The 23,903-nt window shown below is 48.3% G+C and overlaps 1 protein-coding gene across 13 annotated transcripts in view; it reads right to left on the minus strand.

Annotated features, from left to right (window-relative positions):
* LOC120906580 (protein scalloped) overlaps window positions 1-23,903 on the minus strand; it is a 101,890-nt gene that overhangs the window by 785 nt on the left and 77,202 nt on the right. For all 13 annotated transcript variants that reach the window (XM_040318347.1, XM_040318352.1, XM_040318353.1 and 10 more), the window contains 5 exons: window positions 17,749-17,891; window positions 17,605-17,607; window positions 17,184-17,322; window positions 2,544-2,674; window positions 69-272 (listed from right to left, as the gene is read on the minus strand). In XM_040318347.1, coding sequence (XP_040174281.1) covers window positions 69-272; window positions 2,544-2,674; window positions 17,184-17,322; window positions 17,605-17,607; window positions 17,749-17,891 — 620 coding nt within the window. The remainder of the gene's footprint in view (window positions 1-68; window positions 273-2,543; window positions 2,675-17,183; window positions 17,323-17,604; window positions 17,608-17,748; window positions 17,892-23,903) is intronic.

Below are 23,903 nucleotides of genomic sequence, written 5' to 3' on the forward strand. Positions count from 1 at the left end.
TGGGATGGAGGAAACCACGGTTACAACATCGAATCGGTCAGCGGTGCCCCTGCCACTGGCTAACTTACCGTTTCTTCGGCACGCAGCTCCAGATAGGCGCTGTACTCGACCAGGCGGAACTTGTGCGTCGCGATTGCGCGCCCCTCCCACGGGTGGGCGGGCTGCAGGGCGCCTTCCGAGACGGCGGTCGCCGTCTTCATCGGGTAGCCGGGCTGGGCGAACGGTTTCACGTCCTGGGAGGTGCTCGGCTGCAGGCCCGGCTGCCAGAATTGCTACGCGGGAGGCAGAACAGAAAAGAAAGAAATGGTACAGGATGAGTATCATTGACGTATACAGCAATAAAAAAAACAACTAGACGACGGTCGGGCAGAATACAAGGGGTAGTGCAGCTCTCGGAGCGGATTCGAAGCGTTGGAAGCGTTCCCACAGGACAAACGTGCGTCGTGTGGGAGAGTGAGTTTATCAAGGATTTAGATTCCAGCTGCTAGCGACGCTAGATCTGTCGAGCTCCTAAAAATCCCTAACATAATGTATTGGAAGTAACGACTCTCAATCTCACACACAAAGATATCATGCTTCAACATCTACATCCTAGTACAATGATTCCAATTCATGTGGAGTGCGTTTAGGATTTATATTCCTGCTGCCAACGACTCTAAATCTATCAAGATCCTAAAGATCCTAAACAAATCGAACTGGAAGGTACGATTCTCAAACTCAGACACAAAGCTCTCATGCTTCAGCTTCTACATCATAGTAGAATGATTTCAATTCATTTGGAGTGCGTTTAGGATTTAGATTCTAGTTGCTAGCGACGCCAGATCTCTCGAGATCCTTAAGATCCTAAACATAATGTACTGCAAGTAACGATTCTCAACCTCAGACACAAAGATCTCATGCTTCAGCATCCACATCGTAGTAAAATGATTCCAATTCATGTAGAGTGCGTTTAGGATTTCGATTCCAGTTGCTAGCGACTCTATATCTGTCGAGACCTTGAAGAACTGAACTGGAAGCTACGATTCTCAAGCTCAAACACAAAGATCTCATGCTTCAGCTTCTACATCCTAGTAGCATGATTCTAATTTATTTGGAGTGAGTTTAAGATTTAGATTCCTGCTGCTATCAACGATAGATCCGTCGAGCTCCTAAATATCCTAAACATAATGTACTGGAAGTAACGATTCTCAAGCTCAGACACACAGATTTCATGCCTCAGCTTCACACACGCTGCGTTATTTATAGACATCGTAGTAGAATGATTCCAATTCATTTGAAGTGAGTTTAGGATTTAGGTTAAAGCTGCTAGCGACTCAAGATCTATCGAGCTCCTAAAGATCCTAAATATAACGTACTACAAGTAACAACTCTCTAGCTCAGACACAAAGATTTCATGCCTCAGTTTCACTCAGGGAGACATCTTAAAGGTTCCGTGGAAGAATTAGGCATTAGGACATCGGCATCATCTGGAACATGAGCAGCACATCTTTATTGACCTTTGTTATATGCCAGAGTCGGAGAATGGGCCTTGCCGATCTCATTCAAAGTACCCTTTGCATTGTCATATGCACTAAGCTGTCAGAGTAGCGGAGATCTCATTAGTACAGCTGCACAGCCAACCACACACACACATACACACACACACATACGGTTAGTGCCGGCAAGAGGCAGCATCGGCAGCAAACTCTAAGCAATTCCACTGCACAAAGCCAGAACAGAAGCAGGACAAACAAGCGCCTGGACAAACCACTTTTGCCATGAAAGGTAGGGCACCCAAAAAACAAGCGAAAGAGAGAAAAGGTACGCTTACACCAGCAGCACTAGGATGGTGATGGTGGTACGGAAGATGGTGTTGCTGTTGTTGGTGGTGGTGGTGGTGGTGGTGGTAAGAAGGATTGGCTAAGGGAAGGCGACCTTTCGCTGCAGCCATCGTCACGATCTGGGCACTGCTCATGCCGGTCATGTTGGTCGGGAAGACTTTCTCCTTCACACCCATCAGCGGGTGATTCTAAGGATGGATACGATGGACAATGGGATTTGATAAGTGCAGCAGGGTGGTGTGTGGGGGAAAAAGAGAGAGAGAAAAAGAAAGAAAGAAATAACAACACCAGCACACCCACGCATTCACACACGCACACACACACACACACACACACACACACAGAGAGAGAGACAGACACATACACACGTAGAGAAGGAATAGAAAGAAAAATAAAATGAAATAGATGAAGACGAAGATAACGCACGAGAGATGATACAAAGACAGAGCAAATTTGGAAGGAAATTCAAGGAACTTCAGAAAAGTTCGGAAAGTTCAGGAAATTTCACGCATCATGTCTTCCAGCTTGGAGTCCGGTGGAGGCTTAGTGACTGCCCTTGTGCACGTAATCGCACGCGTGCGTGTGTGAAATTCCACCTTTAGCCTCTCTTTCACTCTGCACGCTTCCACACCCCTTCTCCAAACAGCTGAATTCGTAAATTGACAGAATCAAGGGGAGGATACGCATACGGCCTCTCCGTAGAGCAAGACCACCGCTACTTACCACTTTCATCTTGGCCTGGAACTCGCGCAGCTTCCGTCTGGCTAATACTTGTATATGCGAGCTGACCTGCTTCCGGGTTCTCGTCTTGCCGGTGCGTAGTTTGATGTAGCGAGCGATCAGTTCATTGCGACCTGTTGGGAGAGAGAGAAAAGGATATTGGATGTGCATCATTAGAGAGTGTAGTCCTTGGTAAGGCATTCGTAAGGGGAAATGGAATGCCTGTCTAGGCGCACTTGTGCCTTCATTTGGCAGCTGCTTTCCCCATGAAGACTTTGTCCAGGCCCACATTCATCATTGTGGCATCAAAACAAGGCCTCTTTCGTGCGCTACCTTCAAGAAGCATTCTTCTCATCCCAAAAAACCGAGATGCTACGCCGCCGTTCAGCTGACGCGCCACTAGCACGAAAGACATTCTTCATCGTTATTGGACGCGTCCGCATCCTTCAAAACTTCCACCGAATTCCATTTGTCCCTTCGCCCGCTTTCGAATGAATGACTTCTCCCGCTGACATTAGATGTGTCCTCCTTCCACAGTTTCTGTTTCGTTCTTAACCCACACCGAGAGCTGCTTCTTGGCCGTGGACTGGCAATGGGAGTTGAGACACGGAGGAGGGGAGAAGTCGTCGCCTCGTTCCTTTCGCCTTTCATCGCTGGTGGTCGTTTGGGAGCAGCAGCAGCAGTAGTAGCAGAGCGACTACTAATTAATTTCTGGTACCCATTCGCAGCGAAATTCCTTTCTCCTGCCCAAAGTTTGCTCCGCTTGCTCCTCTCTCCCCAGCAGATTCACGGGGCTTTTTTCTTCCCTTCTTCAGTCGTCATCCTCAGACGTTCCCCCCCCCACCATCCCCTCCATCCCACCAGCAATGTTGCTCTTTGTTACCGATGGGAAGACTGCAAGAGACGACGGGCTGCCAGAAATTGGACACTGCGGTGCTCCGAAAAGGGGAAAGCGCGCGCACGCCTGAAAATGATTCCCGGGTTGCGCCACCACCGGGTTTGTGTCGGAGAGATATTGTGCCCTTTACCTTTTCACCATCCAAAGATCCCCCCCCCTACGGAGAGTGGGAGTCAACGATACTGGGCGCACGCGAAACATTTTCGCATCAGCGCAACCATCCGCCGGCTTTTATTGTTATTTTTATCATTAATGTTTACTCCGTTTGGCACCAGCACACGCAGCAAGGATGTAATTTCATCCTGCACACACACACACACTGAAACACACTCACCAAAACCACCGTTTGCCCCCCACCCCCCCAGGGCCGTCGTAATATACCTTTTTTGCTACAGCGCCCGTCGCTTTCGCTTTGTTGTCGGAGAAATTATTTGCTTGAAAGGTGCTTGATTTTTCCGCCGTTAATTTTATTTCCCTCCCTCGCCTCGCCCGTTTTATTCCATTTTAAGAGGGGGGCGGGAGACACAAAGACACCTTCCAGCCACGACGATTCGAGGGTAACTTTCGAAGGTGTAAAGGGAACAGGGAAAGCACGCGGAGAGCTTCCCGAGCAACAAAAAAAGGTTAAAATACAAGAAGGAATGGTTTGGGTGCCGTGGCAAGGAAACCAAGAAGTTCTCGCGACACTAAGTGCGACCTGCAACCAAAAGGGAGCACTCACGCGCTCGTTCGGCAAAAGTGAAGCGGTTTTTTCGGTTCCTCCCGGGAAGATTTATTGCCCATTTCTGCCATTTTGGTAGCAAGAGAGAGTTGGAGAGAAGACAGTGAGGCAAGCGATCGGACAGTGGAGTACATGGAGCTCGTGCTGCCAAAAGATGCCCTCTAGCAAGCGTTTGCAAGTATTGTCTGTGTCGTTGTGATCAGTAAAAATAAAAATGCCCTATTCCTAGGAGGAACTCGCAGGGAAATTACTTGTAGATTGTAACCTTCGCCAACGCGTAGCTGGAACCGCCCCGCAAAGCCAAAGCGGGTGTAATATTTATTCATACACCTACCAGCAAGAACCTGTACTACGGCACCATCAGCACACACACACAGACAAACAAAAAAACACCCAAATGCGACAGGATATACTGCACCAGCAATTCTGCTTTACTGTTCTGCGGCCACGAACCGTCGGGTTGAACCATCTCCGAACCTGGGTCCGGGAGGGTAAAGGAAGTCTACAACATCTTCCGGCAAGCGTAAAACTCTGCGTTGTGTGTGTGTGTGTGTGTGTGCATATTCTAATTTTAATTATTGTCCTTTCCTTCACCTTTTCCTTCGCACGCGGCTGGGCACGGCGAAGAATCTATCCGGCTGTGCGAACGAACGTACCAACAAAACGTCCCAACGTTCCTTCCTTTACAACATGGCATCTTCTTCCCGCGCAAGTTGCCACAAACACACACACACACAAATAATAGGGCAGAATGATTTACGGGTTTTCATTCCTCTTCCTGTAAAACTGTGCAACAGAGTCAAGGGTGTCCATGGTGGTGGGTGATGGTGGAGGTACGAAATGCGTTTGATACGCTCGTCAGAAAGCAGTATTAAATAAAGCCAGATGACAAAGCGTGTCGCAGGCAGGGGGAGGGAAAGCCAGAGAGCACAACCAAACCCATCGAGAATGTTTCAACTGTTTTGGTTATTTTTTGAAAATTTTCAAGAACAGTTGAAAGAACAAGTAATCTTCCTGAAGAAAGCACCGCGGGTCCCAAACTAGACTGCGGCGTTCAAGTGGGCGTGAAATTAGACGCTCTGTGCGCTAATCTTAGTAACGAGTAATGTTTGTGATGCTAATTGCCTAGCTTTAGGTGGTTTTTTCTTCTTCTTTGCATTAAATTATTTCCACTCAATTCAATTTTCAATCGCAGCTTTCCAACATATCCCAGTGATAGTCAAATAAAACTACAATACATATCCAATACCGACACACGGTACATACAGGATCAGCGGAGTGCTGTTTGGAGCGTACCCACGACTCCGATTCCAGCAAAATCGGAACCATTAGTTCTGCCCGAAGTCGTGCGGAGTCGTTCGGAGTCATTGGAAGTCGTCTGGAGTCGGTTGGAGTCGCAGTCGCCCAAAGACAGTCAGTGATATGTGTTTGTGGACAGACATTTAATTTGGTGGAGTGTTACTTTTCTTATTTCATGTTGTCGCTGAGTCAACAGGTTTCGGAGATAGAGATGAAAAGACTGACCACTAAAACATTGGAACGGCCGCCTCCCGACTCCAGACATATTCGGATGACTCCAGATACCTTTAGATGACTTAAGACACCTTCGGATGACTCCAGCCAACTCCGGGTGCCTCCGAACATCTCCGGATCACTCTGTATCACTCCGAACGACTTCGGACGACTCCGACTCCAGTCATCTTCGGAAGACTCAGGACACTTCCGGATAATTCCGAATTACTCCGGATGACTTATTATGACTCCGAACACCTCAGAATGTCTCCGGAACCTTCTGGACACCTCAGGATGACTCCAGTTGACTCCGGACGGCTCAAGACGACTCCGGAGGTATCCGGATGACTCTGGGTGACTCTGGATGACTCCGGACGACTCCGGATGACCCTGACTGCGGAAGACTCCGGCCGACTCATGACGACTCTGAAGGACTTCGGATGACTCTGGGTGACTCTGGATGACTCCGGACGATTCGGGATGACTCCGAACTCCGTACAACTACGAATGACTCCGGACGCCTCCGGATGGCCCTGACTGCGGAAGACACCCGCCCACTCAGGCGAACTCCAGACAATTCCAAACGGCTCCGGATAATTCTGAGCGAACATACCTTCCGGAGTCAGTTCCAAAATTTTCAAAGTCGAATTGGAGTCTACTGGGGATTTTTGCCAGCTTTACCTATCAATACACCGGATGACAACAATCAATGCCCATGTACAAACAATAACAATTATAAAAAAAGACACGAGAGCTTAGGTGCAGAGGGGGCGACACGGCGCAGCATCACATGTTCCAGGCACACCAACAAAGCAAAATCAAACAAACATGACGGCACCATTTTCCTCACCGTAATCGGTGGCTATGCACGAAATACCGGCGAGATGGTTCAATCGTGGCTGTAAAACGTGCTTTTACAACGATGCACCACGAACCATCGCGCGCGATAAATGGAAGTCACACCTAGCCCACTCCTCCCTCGGGTGCAAACAGGCAAATCGTTCGGACAGGTAGGAAAACATTCGCGATAACATCGATCAAGCCCTTTGATGCGTTGACGTGCAGGAGAGGATTCGAGCAGCCATTCCAAGGATCAAACACGTACGCGTTAGACGCGCTAGACGCAGTAAGGAAAATGCTCGAGTTCATCACACCAGCAAGCACCCGGCGCTTGACTTTATCAAGCAAACACACCATACCCCTGGAGGCTCTTATATGGTTCAGAGGAAGGAGGTTCAGATAAAAATTGAACAGTTTATTTTGCATCGTCAATCGACGGTGTGTCTCGACGGTTGCTGCTGCTGCTGTTACTGCTGCAGTGGTGACAGCGACATCTCAATCCGGGAAAGCCCAGCAGCAGCCACACGGCACCACCGGGCACAAGTATATTACGCATATCAAAGATCGGGGAGAGAGAGCGAGAGGCTGGAGGCCGCCACCGAACCGTTGAGTGATGTGCATCCCTCCGAACGAGCCGCCTGGATGTAGAATATCCCCTGCGGCACACACACACTGTGGTGACAGGGCATAAACTCGGAGCAGCAAAAAAAGGAACGCTTCCAGCCAGTTGATGGCTATAAAAAAAAACACCTCCCCTGCGTACATAGAGGGTTGGGAAGGGGAAGAGGCAGAAAAAGTAGCGGGCGGGAATATACGCAACCGTCGCGCGCGCGGGTTTGTAAATTTTATTATAAATAATATAGCGCGGAATTTTTCCTTGCCGTCGAAAATATGCGAAGCATTTGGGTGCTGCTGCTGCTGCTGCTGTTGCTGGCAGCCAAGAGAGGCAAAGAACAATTTTGCGAGATCGTCTCATCGTCGACGGCAGTCCGCGCTTTTCCTCACACACGCACACACAGCACTTTTTTATGCCGCACGAGAATGCTACCCACCTTTTTACCCACCGGGCCCGGTTTAACTATTTTCCGGCGATGTCGGATAACCGTTGCCTCCGCGGCGCGCAATGTGCGCCTGAAAGGTAGGCTAACGTTGGCACATTCTTCGCTGATTGTTGTTTCGCGAGGAAGAATGAACGTTTCGAGCCGATGGGAGAACAGCCGGGGTACTGGCTGGTACTGGCGGCGGGACGGGAATATGCTTCATCAAAATATTTTCTTGTTTCTTCTGTCTCTTTCTGTCTTGTTTTCTCTTTCTCTCTCTCTCACACACACACATATACACATACAGGTCTTTGTAGAGACATTTTAATAGTCATTTAGTTACCCTTTTTCATACACTACTGAACAGCACATCGACCCGCTTTTATAGATCATCAAACGTTCGCGCAGGAAGAAATTTATCATTCCGTTCTAGCCGTTCGTGCCCGGAGGACGCTGTGATTATTCAACCTTCGCTCGAAATTCCTCCCATCGTTGGCTGGCTGGCATACCGGATCAACCCGCCCAGTCGTTCAGCACAGAGGAGTGAAGCAATTCCAATCCAATTAGAATTGGTCCGTATCACGGCCCCGGAATCGGCAAGGCTAACCAAAAAAAAAAACAAGAGGGACCTACAACACCCAAAACGAGCTAAAAGGTTCAGCAGGTGCGAATAGGTTGTTCCGAGTCCTTTCCGGTGCAAATACAACGACCGGCCATCCGGCAGGCGCAACGATCGCGCCCAATAATGCACTTCTCGCCGACGGAGAAGCCCGACAGAACATGGCCGTAAATTAAGTGCACAATCACTGCCCTCCATCGGAGTAACAGCATCCTGTGCAGCCACGTTTTACGGCAAATTGCGTACGATGCACCATCACTGCAGCTTCACGGCAAGGCGGCACCTGCCGTACGGCGAGCATCTCCTGACGCGGAAAAAAAACAACTATCGACTTTTGTTTTTTTGGCATTATGTTGTGTGCCGTTGGTTGCTGTTTGTTTTACCGTACACACGGCACGGACGGGGGAGGTTCTCATCATTACGCCACCTTTAGAGCGGCCAGTAGAGCCGTACCTCGCAGAAGGATGCCTGCCTGGGACAGTGCGCCCCGGAATGACACCATTATGAGCAATTAATTTCATCCCCATTGCGAAGCCGCGACCGGCACCTTCCTTCTAAACGTTTCCCGCACGACACGTGGAAGTGTAGGCCCGACACCATAAAACCACAAACCGACCGAATGGACCGCTCGTGGACCGTGTTCTTACGCAAGATGAAAACGCTCCGCGCTGAGTCAACGTGTTTTGTGCGCGTTTGTTCATTATCGCCGGTTCGATGACGCGTAGGGACATGTCTTCACCGTGCTACTGGTAAAGTAAATTGTTTTGCTGATCCGGTTCGAAGGACCAAAGTTTGGGCGCGCCTGAAGGTATGCAATTTGTTGCTAATAATCTTCTGAGTGCGTTTGACGATTTCAAATAGCTTTTTCTTTATCAAAGATGACATTTGGGTCACAACATTATGTCAACAATTAATCAGTTGATGAATTGCAATATGGCGGAACGCAACTATCAAATTGGTGAGGAAAATACAACCCGGATGATGAATATTGTTCCACTGACGGGTTGTAATTTCAGATTTCTAACTCAAGCTTCCAAAGGGACCAATTTCTGTTTTCGGTTTTAGCCTGGATCCTCAATTTTGGAAACATCATGTTTGGTACATGATGGTTTAATCAAAATGCTAAAAATAATTAACTCTAACATCATATTACGTAAATAAGTGTGTTTCAATCACACAAGCGTTCTACGCTATCTTCTGTTCTCCACTTTAACCCCATTGTTTTGTAATCCGATCTGGTTCGAAGGACTAAACTGGCGACATTCGATTGCCTTCCGTTTTCGGGGCTTTATCATGTCGTCTTGTTTTGAGCCAGCCAAATGTTCGCATCATTTCGCGTTCAAGCGGGCAAAACACTGCAAAGGGCCAACTTTTGGGCCGATGCAACCCAAAAGTGCTTGTTTCTTCACACCGCGACACCGTGCGAAAGGTTAAGTGCAGCTTACACAGCCGACAGGCAAGCTGTGTGTGTGTGTGTGTGTGTGTGTGTGAGTGCTTGCAATAATTCGATAGTTACTATCGCAACACGCCCACCATCCCCAGGTCCACATTTCACAGTACACAGTCATCCCTACCCATATTACCAGTGCTCCGGTACGATCTAGTGCAAGGTGGAACATATGATGATTCCTTTGCCCGCCAGCTACAGATGCTACAAGATGCTGCTGGGAAGAAGGGTTCACAGCTGTGTTTCTCAAAGAGGGTTGTAGTTTGGTGATAAAGCGAAAGGCGGAAAAGTTAGATAGAGCGCGTGTGAGAGAGCGCAAAGCGAATAAATCAGACTCAAAAGAATGGGGTGATGGCAGCCGCTCGCAAGAAGAGCAAAGCGACCGCTCCCGATTGACACCTCCCGGGCGATGGTACTGCACGGTCCCGCCTGATGTCTGGAAGAGGTTTTGTTCTTCCTTTTCTGGATGTTTATATGTGCCACAGCGTACCGCGTAGGTGACGAGTTCCAAACGAGTGTGCGGAACAAGTTTCACCCCGGAAGAAGCCCTACCGACGATTACACACAGCAGACGACACGAGGAGACACCGCTCGGTTGAGGGTTGAGTGGTCCATGAGTGGTGTGTGTGTATGGGAGGGTTTTGCGAGGATACGATATAAACATATATTGCTGCGCAAAAAGCGGGGGGAGAGAGCTCGGGGAGTCGCTCCTCTGCCCTAACGTCGACAGTGGAGAATGTGGTGTGAGATGAGAGAGGGAGAGATGGGAAAGGTATGGCATGCATGAGCGAAACCCCGAGCTCCCGAGGAAAATGCGATGATGCCGGCGGCAGCGATGGGAAGGGAAAGCGAAGAAAACATCGACTACCAGGGACTTTGTGTGTGTGTGTGTGTTTGTGTGTGTGTGTGTGTATGTGTGTGTGTGTGTGTGTGTGTGTGTGTGTGTGTGTGTGTGTGGAAAACGAGGGAAAGGAAAACTATGCCAAGAATGTGCAATTAGTGAACGGTTCCAGGCAGCACGGTGCACATACATGCACACACACATACACAAGGGAGACACACGCACCGCACTGCAGCTATACACGTCCAGCTACAGCCACACACACACCCACACACACATGTACAGAGGAAAGCGGAGAACACACCCATGAAAGGACGATGACGACAACAAGTCGAGCTGAGAGCATGTTCCATTGGCAAAGGAAGGGTGGGCAGGCGACGAACCCTGTTGAAAAGCTACACGGACCTTTTGCCGCTGGAGGCACAGCAGGCGGCGCGGGTTGAGTTTATTTCCCATTTCCTTGGCTTTTCACCTTCTGCGCCCTGACCCGGTATCCGGTGGCGATTTTCCGGACTTTCCATCGAACCGAGCGAAAGACCGAAGAAGAAGTTGGTAGAGCGTACACCGGGGATCCACCATTGTTGTCCCATGCAGGCGGTGGGAAACCCCTCTTAACACCACCACGCCCCCCCCCCTCACCCGCCACCTTTACCACCGGTGAGTAGCAGTGTGGCAAGATTCTGGGGCAAAAGGGAGCATTGGCAAGCAGAGTTCGAAAGCAGCACCAGGAAGCACGAGGGACGAGTTTGCACACAGGGTAGAGCCTAGGCTAGGCGCTCTGGTGAACTCTCGCCAGCAGCAATGGTTACGACTCCAGACACTAGTATGTGTGTGTGTGTGTGCATTCTTTTTTGTCTTTCACCTAGTACAAATCCCTTTATTAATTTCTGGATGGTTTGCCGAAACAGCAGCCCCAATGCGATAACAGTTCAGTTGGTTGGTTCCGAACTACAAACTTCAAACACAAAAACACATAGTACACTACCACCACCATCGACGGGGCACACACACACACACACACTCGTCTTGCTGTTCTTACGGTAAGCAATATAGTTGCTGGTTGCTGCTTGCTCTAAAGGTTTGTCAGGCTTAAAGCTTCGCGCGGAGTCGCGGAACGGAATCGTGTACAACCCTCGCCCAAAAAGGACACGAATTTGGTGACCGCGCTGTCCCTCGCTCTGTGCTTGTATCTGTGTGTGTGTGTGTCTCCTTGTGAAAGCCATTGTGAGGCAAATAAATCTTATCCTCCTGGCCCCGGGACCGGGACCCAGCACACAGCCACCGGGTTTTTTTTTTTTTGCTATTTGGACACCCAAGTGTATTGTTCATTTAGGATTTATGTTTGCCCTTTTTGGTGAAACACACACACACATATATACATACACACACAAACACAAGTACATCCTAACATTGCGACTGTTCAGCGCTCCCGCACAGCCAATTACCCTTATGCCACCTTTCAGCGCGCGAGAGTTTTCGCATCATTCGCCTACAATCCTGGTCACGGCACCGGGCGCAGCAGACTCACCGCTCTCGCGCGCGCTTCTAATTGTAACCCAAAGTCATGGGACCGAAGCGCCGGTAGAGTCCAGTGACTACAGTTTCTTGACTCCCCCTTCTTTTCCCCTTTCCACCCCCCTCCCCTCCCATAAAAATAAGAAAATAGCGGAAATTGGACATTTGAATTATGATTGCGAGGGAAGCACCGTGCCTGCAAAACGGATTGCCGCCATCAGAACAACACAGCCAGCAGCAAAGTGCGAAAGGAAGTGTAAGCGAGAGGGTAATAAAAGGGCACTCCCCTTGTCCCCTCCTTATCCCCACCCCCCGGTGCTTTTCCGTGCAAAACACCAAACCGGTCAAACCGATACATAAAGCACCATAGCCATCCTTCACTATTGTCCCCCAGTCCCCCCAGGTTCTCTGCTGCTCAACTCAAGATCAAACGTCTCACTCGGGCGGGGGGTTTTCCCTCGGAAGCGGGCGAGAGCTTGAACGTGGCGAGCGGCGGCAACAAGGGGAGGAACCGCTTCTTGCGTTGGACCGCTGGACGTCTTCGCTTTTTGCCAATGCCCTATTGTGCGCTGTGTGTTGGGCAAGATTTTCCCGGAGTTTTTCCCGGAGTGTAGGGACCGGTAGGTAGTGGGCGCCCACTTTCATTTGAATTGAGAACTTGGTGGTGTTGGTTTGGGCGAAGAAAGTTTATCCCGCTTGTCATCGCAGAAATGGTGGGCGCGGGGAGAGAGTAGGGAGAGAGAGGGGGTGGGCTTGAGTGGAAGAAGGAGCCCTTTCCTCGCCAACCATCCCCCGAGAAAAAGGCTCGGATCGTTCATTGTGCTGCTTTGATCTTATCGTCAAGCGCACGGCGTGAGATGGTCCGGCGGCGAGAAGCAACGACCACGCGGCAAAACAGGGGATGGAGGGAGGTACGGGGTGTATATTATCCCTTTCCGGCAGTGACACGGCAAGAAGCAGGATATGGATTGTGCACACACACACATGGACACACAGGCACACAAACACAGCCAAGGCAGGCGACTGCCTTTAAGCAGCATCATGGTCGACGAGGAAATTAATTTGAATCCCCATAAACTTCCCATCTCCCCCCTCCCCCACACCCTCTGCACCTGCCCTGCCCTTTAAAGCCTTGCAGCAAGACTTGCGTGCAAGGAAAGTTTTCTACTTCAACCACACACACACACACAGCCATCGACGCATTCACAGCAACAGAGCAGCTGGGCAAAATGATTGTTGGACTTTCCCACCCTTCCCGACATCTTCGGCAGGACAATTGCTGTTCATCTTCAATGGGAGTATAAAATCGAGCAAGCGAGAATGGCCCAAGTCCGAGAGAGAGAGAGAGATAGAGAGAGAGGTACAGAGATGGGCAAAAGAGAACGCAGCACAAAACGGGCCAAACCGAGAAGTGGCGGCACAGCGGTGAAACTTGTAGTAAGAAATTTAATTTGCCGACAAATTGCGAACTCTCCCCCCCCCCTCTACCCTCAGCGACCGTCTCTAGCACCCTGTTCCTGTTGCTCCAAGCAGCCTTGGAGCGAGAGACAAGAAGTGGTTTTGGGTTTTCGTTAAGGGTTCCCCGCCTTCCCGCCCCTGCCCCTTCCTACTCCCAGCTATGTTAGCTGAGTGGGCAAAAGTCACGAGCAGTAAAGTGCTCCTGTAGGGTGCAATAGCAAGCAGAGCGACAGATAGAGACCCACACACACACACACACACACAATCGTAACGCCCGATAGTGGTCAGACCGCTGATAATGGTGTGCTGATGGGCGCTTGATGATTGTCAGACGATGATGTCAACGAGGAACGGTTGATGATGATGACGGTGTGTTAGGCGAGGGCAATATTATTGCAATAAAATGATTACTATTTGGAGAGGTACTCGCACACTCTGTACACAATGTGCTGTCGTCCCGCACTTCCGGCGGTTGGGATTGATGTTTCTCTGTTTCATCCTGGTCACGGCACCAAGCACGCAGCAATACCTACGCAGCCTACTGTGACGTCAAACTCAAGGAAGAACATTGCACCAGTGCGCAGCTTTTGATGCGACTGAATGGTGTGTTTCATAACCCAACAAAGACAAATTAACAACGAAAAAAAAAATAATAAAAAAATAAAGCTTCTGACCATACTTCAAGTGCGCTCTCGGCCCAGCTGGTCCAAGACAAACTGATCGAAATGTCTTCTACACACACATACACGCACACACACACACACACACACACACACACACACACACACACACACACACACACACACACACACACACACACACACACACACACACACACACACACACACACACACACACACACACACACACACACACACAAACACACACACACACACACACACACACACAAACTAATGCACATATGTCGCTTAGCAACACTAGATGTTGGGAGTGAATCGACCAGGTCTGTCTCTGTGTGTGTTTGTGTGTGTGTGTGTATGTGTATAAGTGGAACACAGAGCGTGGAACGGAGCAGCAGTCGACCAGTTTGACCTGTTCCAGCTGCGGGCTGGAACATGCTAGAATGGCGCGCGCATAACGGGGTCTGCCCCGCACCGTCTACCCGCGTCTGAACGCCAACCCCTCCCCCTGCGAATCGAGTTGTAGTTAGCGCCTTTCTAGACGGAGGGACATGGAGTGCATTCTGGTTTTTGTCGTTGTTGTTGTTGTTGTTGTTGTTGTTGTTGTGCACCAGCTGAACGGCCAACATTATGCAACGTCGCGAACGTGTAAACACACACACACACGCACAAACACACACACACACCTGAACCAAAGGGCCGTGTCGTTGTCAACCAAGGCGGGGGGCCCAAAGTGCGCTCGTTTGCAGAACAGTGCCCCTCCCCACACTGGCTGTGAAGTGGCTGAGTTGGGGTTTTTTTTAAGCTAATTGACCGGAACAGCACTTACTTCGGCTTGTATGTGTGTGTGTGTGTGCGTTTGAACTGCTGATTGTGCCGTTTTGGCACGCTAAAATAGGCAAGGATTAGAGCACGACGAAACGAATCAATGCGATGCAGCAGTACACGATTATTATTTTGTGGGGCGCGATTGTAATGTAAAATGAGTTACTTTCCAAGTAGCGAAGAAGTGTTCAGGTTCAAGTTTCTTGCCTTTCTATTTGAAGATATGGTCCAATTGCTTCTAGAGCACGACGCTCTGCTCTGCACGATATAAAAGCGGATATTGAGCACGTGATACAAGCTGCTAACAGATAGTCGTGCGCGTAAATCGTGTGCTTCTCAAGTAACGCATTAAGAGTTCAAATCTCTCGTCGAGCCCGGACCCAAAGCCTTTTAACGAGCCTATTTACATCAAGTTATTAATATAAAAAGCTGCCGTTGTTTACTCAAAGAAAGTGGAAACCACTCAAAACTGAAGGTCTCTCTGCCAACTTAATCGTGAGTCTGTGTGTGTGTGTACCCAGTCAAACAATTAGCACTCCGTGCGTGCGCGAGCTCTTTATCCCCCCAATCATATATTTGCCTATCGTTTGCCAAAATTTGCCACCATCCATGAGCACGTTCGGTGTCCGCATCCGTGCCCGATAGTCTTGAACTTGAACTTTGTGTGTGTATATGTGTATTTGTTTCTTTTTTCGCGACACAAGGATAGCACGCGCAACCGATACCGTGCGGCAATTGCAACGCTGATGCTGCGCTGGATGGAAGGAAACAAAATGAAACAAACCAAAAACCAAGTAGCAAAGATAGTAGCGGACAAGCGAGAGCGAGCGGCCCACTTGAGAGAGTTTCAGCTTGCACACAGGCAAGCGCCAGCGCAATGGATGGCAGTAATCAGTTGTCACACGAAGCTGAAGCGGTGGGCTGATGTATATATATATCGTGCGCATTCACCTGCAAAAAGGATCGCCGGCCACACGGTCAAGCGAAACTCTCGCAGTCGGGCGTTTGCAACGGCTTGCCAATTAAATGCCATGGCAACGAAATACCGAATGGCAACGAGTGGCCATCCTGCTGCTGGCTTCGCAACAGAAAACCAAACCGCCTAGCGCCACTGGAAACAAAAGAGCATCTCGCTGGCTCGCTGGGAAAAGCTGTGTATTGCAGCCTCACCGGATGGATGCTAGTGATGGGTTGACAAAATTCCCGAGTCGATTCCGATCTTAGTCTGAAAATTTCGGAACCTGGACTCTGGATGATAGGTCCTCCCAGCATTATCCGGGGTCGTTTTGGAATGCTACGGAGTCGTCCGGAATCGCCCGAAGTCGTAGTCATCCGGAGTCGTCCAAAGTTGTCCGAAGCTGTCAAGAGTTAGAGTTATCCTCGAGTCATCAGGATTCGTCCGGTGTCATTCGGAGTTGTCCGAAATCGGATTCATCCAGAGTTGCCAAAAATTAGAATCATCCAGAGTCGTCCGGAGTTGAAGTCATTCCGAGTTGTCCAAAGTTAGAGTCTTCCCGAGTCATTACTCCGCCTACGGCCGAAACTGGTAATTCCGATTTTGCTGGAGTTGGAATCGGACTAACAATAGCTGTCGTGGGTGCGCTCCAAACAGCACACCACTAGTCGAAACATACACTGATCATTAACGCGCAGTGCTCGGGTTGCAGGTCCACCGGCGTCTCTCTGGGTGTGTTTGTTTTTCTTGCCAGTGTTCTATTGGAGGTGTTTTCGTGCTCCAAGGTAGCCCGCTGGGAAGATGGTGGAGGTATGGAAATCAAGATGTAATTGGTCCCTCTGCATCGCACTTGCTCCAGCACACTCGGCCAATGATGTCATTCTGTGTGTCTCGTCCGCACTCAATTGACCGTGTAAATGACGCGCCACAGCGAACAAACAACAACAACAACAACAACAATGAAAACACCACCCACCGATTGAGGAAGTTTGCGATGATGCCCACACACACACACACACACTCATACGCTCGGGAGCTGGTACAATTAGTGTCCAGTGTTGGTGTTTCGAAGTGTTGGTCTCTGGTATCACAAACCCCTGTGCACCATCGCGATAAGCGGACGCGATGATGGACAAGAGGACGGTTTCATTGCCGGCTTCACGTCCGGCCGTGGCCGTGGCGCGATAAGATAAAAGTGCTCCACCGCACCACCTGGATGCAATACAAAAACACAGAGCCTCATGCTCTACACTAGAGCGTTAAACCCCTTTTTTTAAACAAAATTGCATAGAATTGGCGGGCGAGAAGGGGCTGTGTGCTTTGCTACTTACCATACATTTTGCCCTCCTCGGAGAGGATGATTTTTCGGCGACCGCACGGTGGATAGATGGCTAGCGCCTCCTGGAAGCTCTGTTCGATGTCCGGACTCCAAACGCCCTCGGCATCCGCCGACGACAGATCCTGTTCGTCCTAACACAACGCGCGGTGGGGTTCGGGAAGGAAAAGAGTAAGGCGTCATCATGGAGAAGGGTAGGGGGAAAGCACGAGGAAAGGAGGAAAGGGAAGGGAAAAGACACACAAACAAAACAAAAACAAAAAAAAAAGATGTGTGAGCGTAAGTTCTTCTCTTAAACATTCTCCACTAGCGAGACAAAAACTACAAAAAAGACATCATTTCTAACGCCTTTTTTAATCTTTGCAATCTCTACAACTGATGCGCTGACTAATCAGCATTTTACACGCTCCACTTACGTCCTGCAATGAAACGAGAGAGTACAAACGAAACGGTTAGAAAACAAGCACCGAAACCTTAAACGGTCGCATTTGTGCAGCGGGCTGCATACTTTTGGGCGCCTCTTCGCCTCTACTGCCACTGCTGGACACGGCGCTACTTACATCGCTCATGTCGCCGACGTCCAAATGCTTGCCGCCGTCCACGCCGGAACCGTTGGTATCGTCCGGGACCAACGAACCGGCCGTTGGTCCGGGACCCATCTGTGTCCACCTTGCCGTAATGGTGCTGGCTCCCAGTCCACTGTCTGCGAAATTAGAGAGAGAGAGAGGAAGAAGAGAAAAACGAATCAAAATTAGGCTTCTTTGAGGTGCATTGGCGAGTAGGGGGACGACGACAAAACCTGTTGATTCGGCGAGAGCCAAATCTTTTCGGTCTAGGCGCGCGTAAGTGAAACCCGAAAAAACCCCGGCTTGTTGGTTAGTTGATTTGATGGCCGTTTTTTTAAATGGTTTTACGAAACTATACACACAGAGCTGCAGTCTTTCCGCAAGCGTGCCTGGGGGTCGACCAAGAAGCAAGACCGAAAAACGACCGTACAAAGTAAAGCGTAACGAATCAACCCAAAAACGTGACCGTGAATGGCAACACGCGCTTAATAATGGGTGCGAGCGCACTACACATTCCGCCGTTTTGAGCGACAAACGTACGCAAGTGTGTGTGAAACAGGGAACTCAAACTGAAATCCCTCAACGAGCGTTTAGTTTGGCCCCCGTGCAAAGAACAGTGGAAAGGACATACGGAGCTCCGATGCCGTTAAAGCGCCGTTTTGCCCCTTGCATTGAGCGTGAACCATTACGATTTCCCTCGCGCACAGAAACAGCTCTCCCTTAGCTGGGACGAACGAAGCAGAGGGACAGAAATCATAATTAGATCCCGCTGTCGCTGGAATTCGACGCAGAGGACTGCGTCCGGGCAAAAGGGACTCACGAACGGCATTCCACCCCAGTTCCACGCAAAACACAAAAATGCAGTTCCGGTTTTAGTGTACATTTCACAGACACATAATGTGCGCGCACACCACCTTGGTGCAGGGAATGACATTCCAGAAACCTATACACACACAGACACACACAAACACGCATCCGGTAGGGTCATGAGGATCACTGATCCGTGTGACGACAGCTGCACAGTATCCTTGTTTTTTCGCTATCTCTCTGTCTCCCTCACGGTTTAGGTTGTTGTGCGCTACACGGTGCTTTACTGTACCGACACACCCCTCTTGGCAAGCACAGAACATGGTTTAGGTGCGCTTGTGAGTATGGGTAGCGATGAAAAAAAAAACCGGGCTAACCGGTACACCAGAAAATGTATTTTAAAAAAAAGGAAAACTCTACCTACGGTAGCGATGTAAAGAGAGCAATACCAAACAACGTCCGTTTGTTTGGTTGAAATATTTTAAAAATGCTACACAACAATATTTTCTTCTTTTTCTTCTTTATTCACCACCAGGGGTCAATAATCTCAATTCGAAGGACCATTAATAATTGCAAGAAGCACTAACTGGAGTTTCCTTGCAGCAGAGAAAAGTTCTTGAGATCGAGAGCTCTCTGGATGAGGATTTGATCGTGCGACCTCTGGTGCACTAGACGACGAACTTTCACGCACGACCAGCGCGCTATCAGATTATCAGTGTGTTAACACGCGCATATAAAGAGCTCGGAATAGCTCAACCGGTTGATAGATAATTTTTAATTATTGTAAGTGGTGTTTATTGCTCAAACTAAATTTAAAAAAACGACTACAACATTTAGTTTAACTGAAGCAATTTGCATTATAAACATATTAAACAATAGACACAATAAATCAAGCTCAAACCAAACACCCATGCATGCTAGGCAGACGAAAGAGAGTAAATAAAAAAAGATATAAATCGTTAACCGCTTACACCGTGTGATGCAGCGAGCTCGAGGTAGCAGACAAAGTACATACAAGTAAAATAACAGCAACTACGGTACAATTATGACGGGATCGTTAGGCAAATATAGGCAAGCGACGACTTAAACACGAAACCGCTCGACATCAACGAGAATCATACACGCACAATTAATTAATATAGCAAAATCCAACGGCTTAGAGCTTTCTCTTGATCTCGCAGGAGAAGAAAAAAATACTCCACACACAGACCAACCAATAAAAAATGTGATCCTCATCGATAAAATGTAAAAAAAGCCAGCCAGGCACACACGCGATGCGTCCAACCATCTCTCCCACAGAGAAACGCACGCGGTGGCGCTATGCAGCCTGATGATGGTGGTGATTGTTGGTGGTGGTGGTGGTATACACAGGGCAAATGATGTTCGGTTGATCTCGATTGTGCGTGATTGATTGGACGTGTCCAGGGCCCTTGTCTCGCTCACTCGCTCGCCTTCCAGCGCAACGGTGCAACAAAAGGAACATACATCCGATAACGACGGCGAGTGAAACCAGAGACGTGAAGCATAAACGACGAGCACCGAGCGGTGAAGCGATCACAAACCCGCGGGCTGTTGTGATGGCGATGATGATGCGTATGCATTGATCTTGCTAGTGCATAAAACGCGCATAACATAACATGAAAAGCGCGAATGCAACTGTGCGTGTGTGTGTGTTTAGTGTCTTGGTCTTCTTACCCTTCCCCCATTTCCCTCCCCCGTGGAGCTAAGCGAAGGCCAATCGGTTTCGAAGGTGCGTGCGCACACCAAAAACCATTTCCAATTTTCCATTCCACCGATTGGGTCAAGCGACGCGCGGTGGCGGCGCGGCAGCGGAAAGAAAATCCTTTTTTTTGCCTCTTCTTCTTCTTCCTCTTGTTCTTTCCTTTGGCGCCACATGTTGGCTCTGCGGGCTTGGCGGGCGACGGTCAAAACCGAAAATGAAAACGAAGGAAAAAAGGTTTTGGACTTCGGAGGACCAAACCGCCCCGGCGCAACAAATATTTTCGCTGCACGCCGAGGGGGGATGTTGTACAGAACCGTTTCGTTTCCGTTTTATTTTACCATGGGCAGGGAAGGGTTGCGGGCGAAACAAATAAAAGCAAAAAGTCACGAGGCAGTAAATTTTATGTGTCGACGCAAAGTTATTTTAATTTAATGTTTTTTTTTTGTTGGGTAGAGTGTGCTGTCGCTTTTTCTAGCCCTTTAAGGCGCAGAGTCTCTGTCTTCTATTTCTCCAATTCGGGGACAAACAATAAACCAACAAACAACGCGTAAAAAAATAGCCAAAGCAGGGAACCTTAAGCTTCCTTCTCGAAGGGAACGAAACACCTTCAAGGAGCTCTTTGTCTGCTCCACTGCACGCAACCGAACTGCTGGAATTTATCGACCCACGGAAAGGAGAATCCTCGCCTTTAATTGCCTGTGCTAGTGCTGCTGAGACCTTTCATTATAAGTTTCACAACATTGTTTGGTGAACTATTTCTGAAAAAATAGCTTTAAACTTCAACTTGCACCAGTTCACATAAACAAAAACTCACAAAAACCATTTAAATCTCGTCCTAAGTGGGCAGAACTTGTGTAGTGTTGAGTTTTAATAATCTTTCGTTGAGATTGATTCATATAAATCTTCAGTGATGAGTGATTCGAATCATAAACCGACTCTTCAAAGATGCATGAATCTTCAAAGATTTATGAATATTCAAGGATTCATCACATCTTCATATATTCATAAATCTATAACATTCATAGATCCATTAAAATCCATATATCTCCAGGAATTCATGAATTTATCACAATTATTCAATTTGCGCGATCCCGCTTAATAACATGCCCGTCGTGAGTTCAAGCCTCTCTTGGACCGTTTCCCCGTAGCAAAACAAACTATCCGACTGCGTGGTACTTATCAAGAATGCCTTGATAGACTGGCATGATCACGTAGGTTGTTACTCCAAGAAGAAGAATAAAAAGCTCAAGCTCTATCAATCTTGTGAGATATATGAATCTCTTGAAATTCATAAATCTCTACAGATTCGTGAATCTTTGGAGATCTATTCATCTTTCAGATTCATAAATCTTTAGATATCCTCAAATCTTTAGAGATTCACGAATCTTTGAAATCGAGATTCAGAATCGTTGAATCATTTCAAAGAATCATTCAGATTCGTGAGTCTGTATCAGATTTACCCAACACTAAACTTGTGTACAAAATCTATGTTTTCTTCTTCTTTTTGTATAATACTGCTTTGATTGACAGCACGCTGCGGCTCGAGAGCAGCAGGCTCGAAGCACCACAAGTTTTCAGCGATCCATGCCCCTAATCCATTCATTCGTGACGCTAAATGGCATTTTTTTGTGTAATCATGGGGTTTATGAAATAAACATAAGCCATTGGAAATGGTAAACATTCACACACACACACACACACACACACACATGGAGCTGTGATTAGAACGCGAACACGAGAAACACATTCGAGCGGCATTATTACATTCTTTTTCTTATGCTTTTTGATTTATTAATTCTTTCGCGAGTGGAGTTCGATCGAGAGGAGAAACTGTCGCTTTGCAACTCTGCCGAACTGACCTTGTGCTGTCTAACACAGTGATTCACACACACAGTGTACACACGATCGATCTAGCTAACTTCATAACTCACACCTCGACCATCCGTCCCCCCGTCTCCGCCGCTTCGCCATATTAACAAATTGGTCTTGGGCGAGAAACCGCAGCAGTGTCTTGTTACACGAGTGGAGTTGTTGAACTGGCGCGGACTTGGGCAGGGTTGGATTGGAGAGGGGCAATACTGCTTACACAGCTGGCCTTCATATTCGTTCGCTCCACTTGCCCCAACAACACAGGGGAGGAGCGGGGGAGAGGAATGGTATCACCTTTCATTCTTCCACCCCCCCTACCACCACTCCCAACTCCGCTTCCGTCCACTGCCACACACAACGATGGCCATAGCTTTTGGGCCGCGGTCAGTAGGGTGAACGGCTGTGTAAGTGGTGTGTAACGTTACGAGAGAACCGGAGCCTAGCGCGGTGGTGCCGGATTGTGATTAGCGGTCACAACAAAGCATATATGTGTGACACAATGGGGAGGGTGGGGGTGGAGGTTGGGGTGGACCAAGTAAAACATTCAATAAAACGCGATCAACTACACCCCAGGGTTTAAGAAATGTCACTTGGCGACGGTAACTCAACGACAGCTCCAACGAATGCACCTCGAAGCGTTATTCGAGTGCAGCTGCTACTGCTACAAGGGAAAGGTGAAGGGGGAAGGACTGTAGGGATCGTTTTAGTGTCCATTTTGAAGGGTTATTCGCTGCTGTTTTGATATGAATGATACGCTCATTGCAAAGGAACTGGACGCTTGTGAAGAATATGTTTACTTCTTTGAATTCTGCAGACGTTCTAAACGTACAGCTGGTAGAGCTGGTCAGACTGGAGCCACAGTAACTAGCATCACGTCCAGCATCGGGCCAAAAATATTGAGAGCTCCAGCAGCATCTGGATAGAGCTAGCGACAGAGTGAGAACCAAGGACTGTAGAGGAACGAGGTCCTGTACTGTAGAACGATTAACGCAGACAGTTTAACATCTGATATCTCTTATCGAATCAAACTTTGGATATGATTATGATGATGAATTAGTCTAGTTATAGCAAGAAGAAACGAAGCCTGCTTGATGTGAATCAGGGATACTGCACTAATTTCTAGTCTAGCATTTATTCTTCAACTTCAACATTAATCTTGACAGGTTCTTTTTGATAAAGCAATCTGCTTTAGCATATCATTACGGAACAGTGGATGGGAGAACATGCATCGTACAGGCTTTCTACTATGAAATGAAATACAAAAGGACTATACCGATATTGACTAATATTTGATCTCGTTTCTACAGAGACCTTAGCGAGAACAAAGAATCGAAGCAAGGATAGAAGCGTCATGTTGGAATTGTTAGATTAAGTATTCAAACTTCAAACAATTCAAGCTTGAAGAGCCAGGTCCAGGAGCGGGTTTGTTGAGAAGAGATATTAGGACTAGTGATATTAGGCACAAGGGACATTAACCAAAGTTGACACTAGAGTAAAAAATGACTATGTCGAATAACAGAACCGGGAAGTTCCTTAACGAACTACTACAGAAACAGAAACATTGATGAAGGTTGTCCCACAGGTTTCGAAGTAGCCATGGACAATCTGACATTGATCGGTCACTGGAATCCGGAATGTCTAAAATAACTCTTTCCAGGTCCTCTGGTAGTTTCACATAGAAAATTATGTACGTTCCCTTAAATAATGAGCTAAGCAACTCCAAAGATATTTGAGACCAGCAGCTATAAAC

The sequence above is a fragment of the Anopheles arabiensis genome, chromosome X (assembly GCF_016920715.1).
Source record: "Anopheles arabiensis isolate DONGOLA chromosome X, AaraD3, whole genome shotgun sequence".
Classification (NCBI taxonomy): domain Eukaryota; kingdom Metazoa; phylum Arthropoda; class Insecta; order Diptera; family Culicidae; genus Anopheles; species Anopheles arabiensis.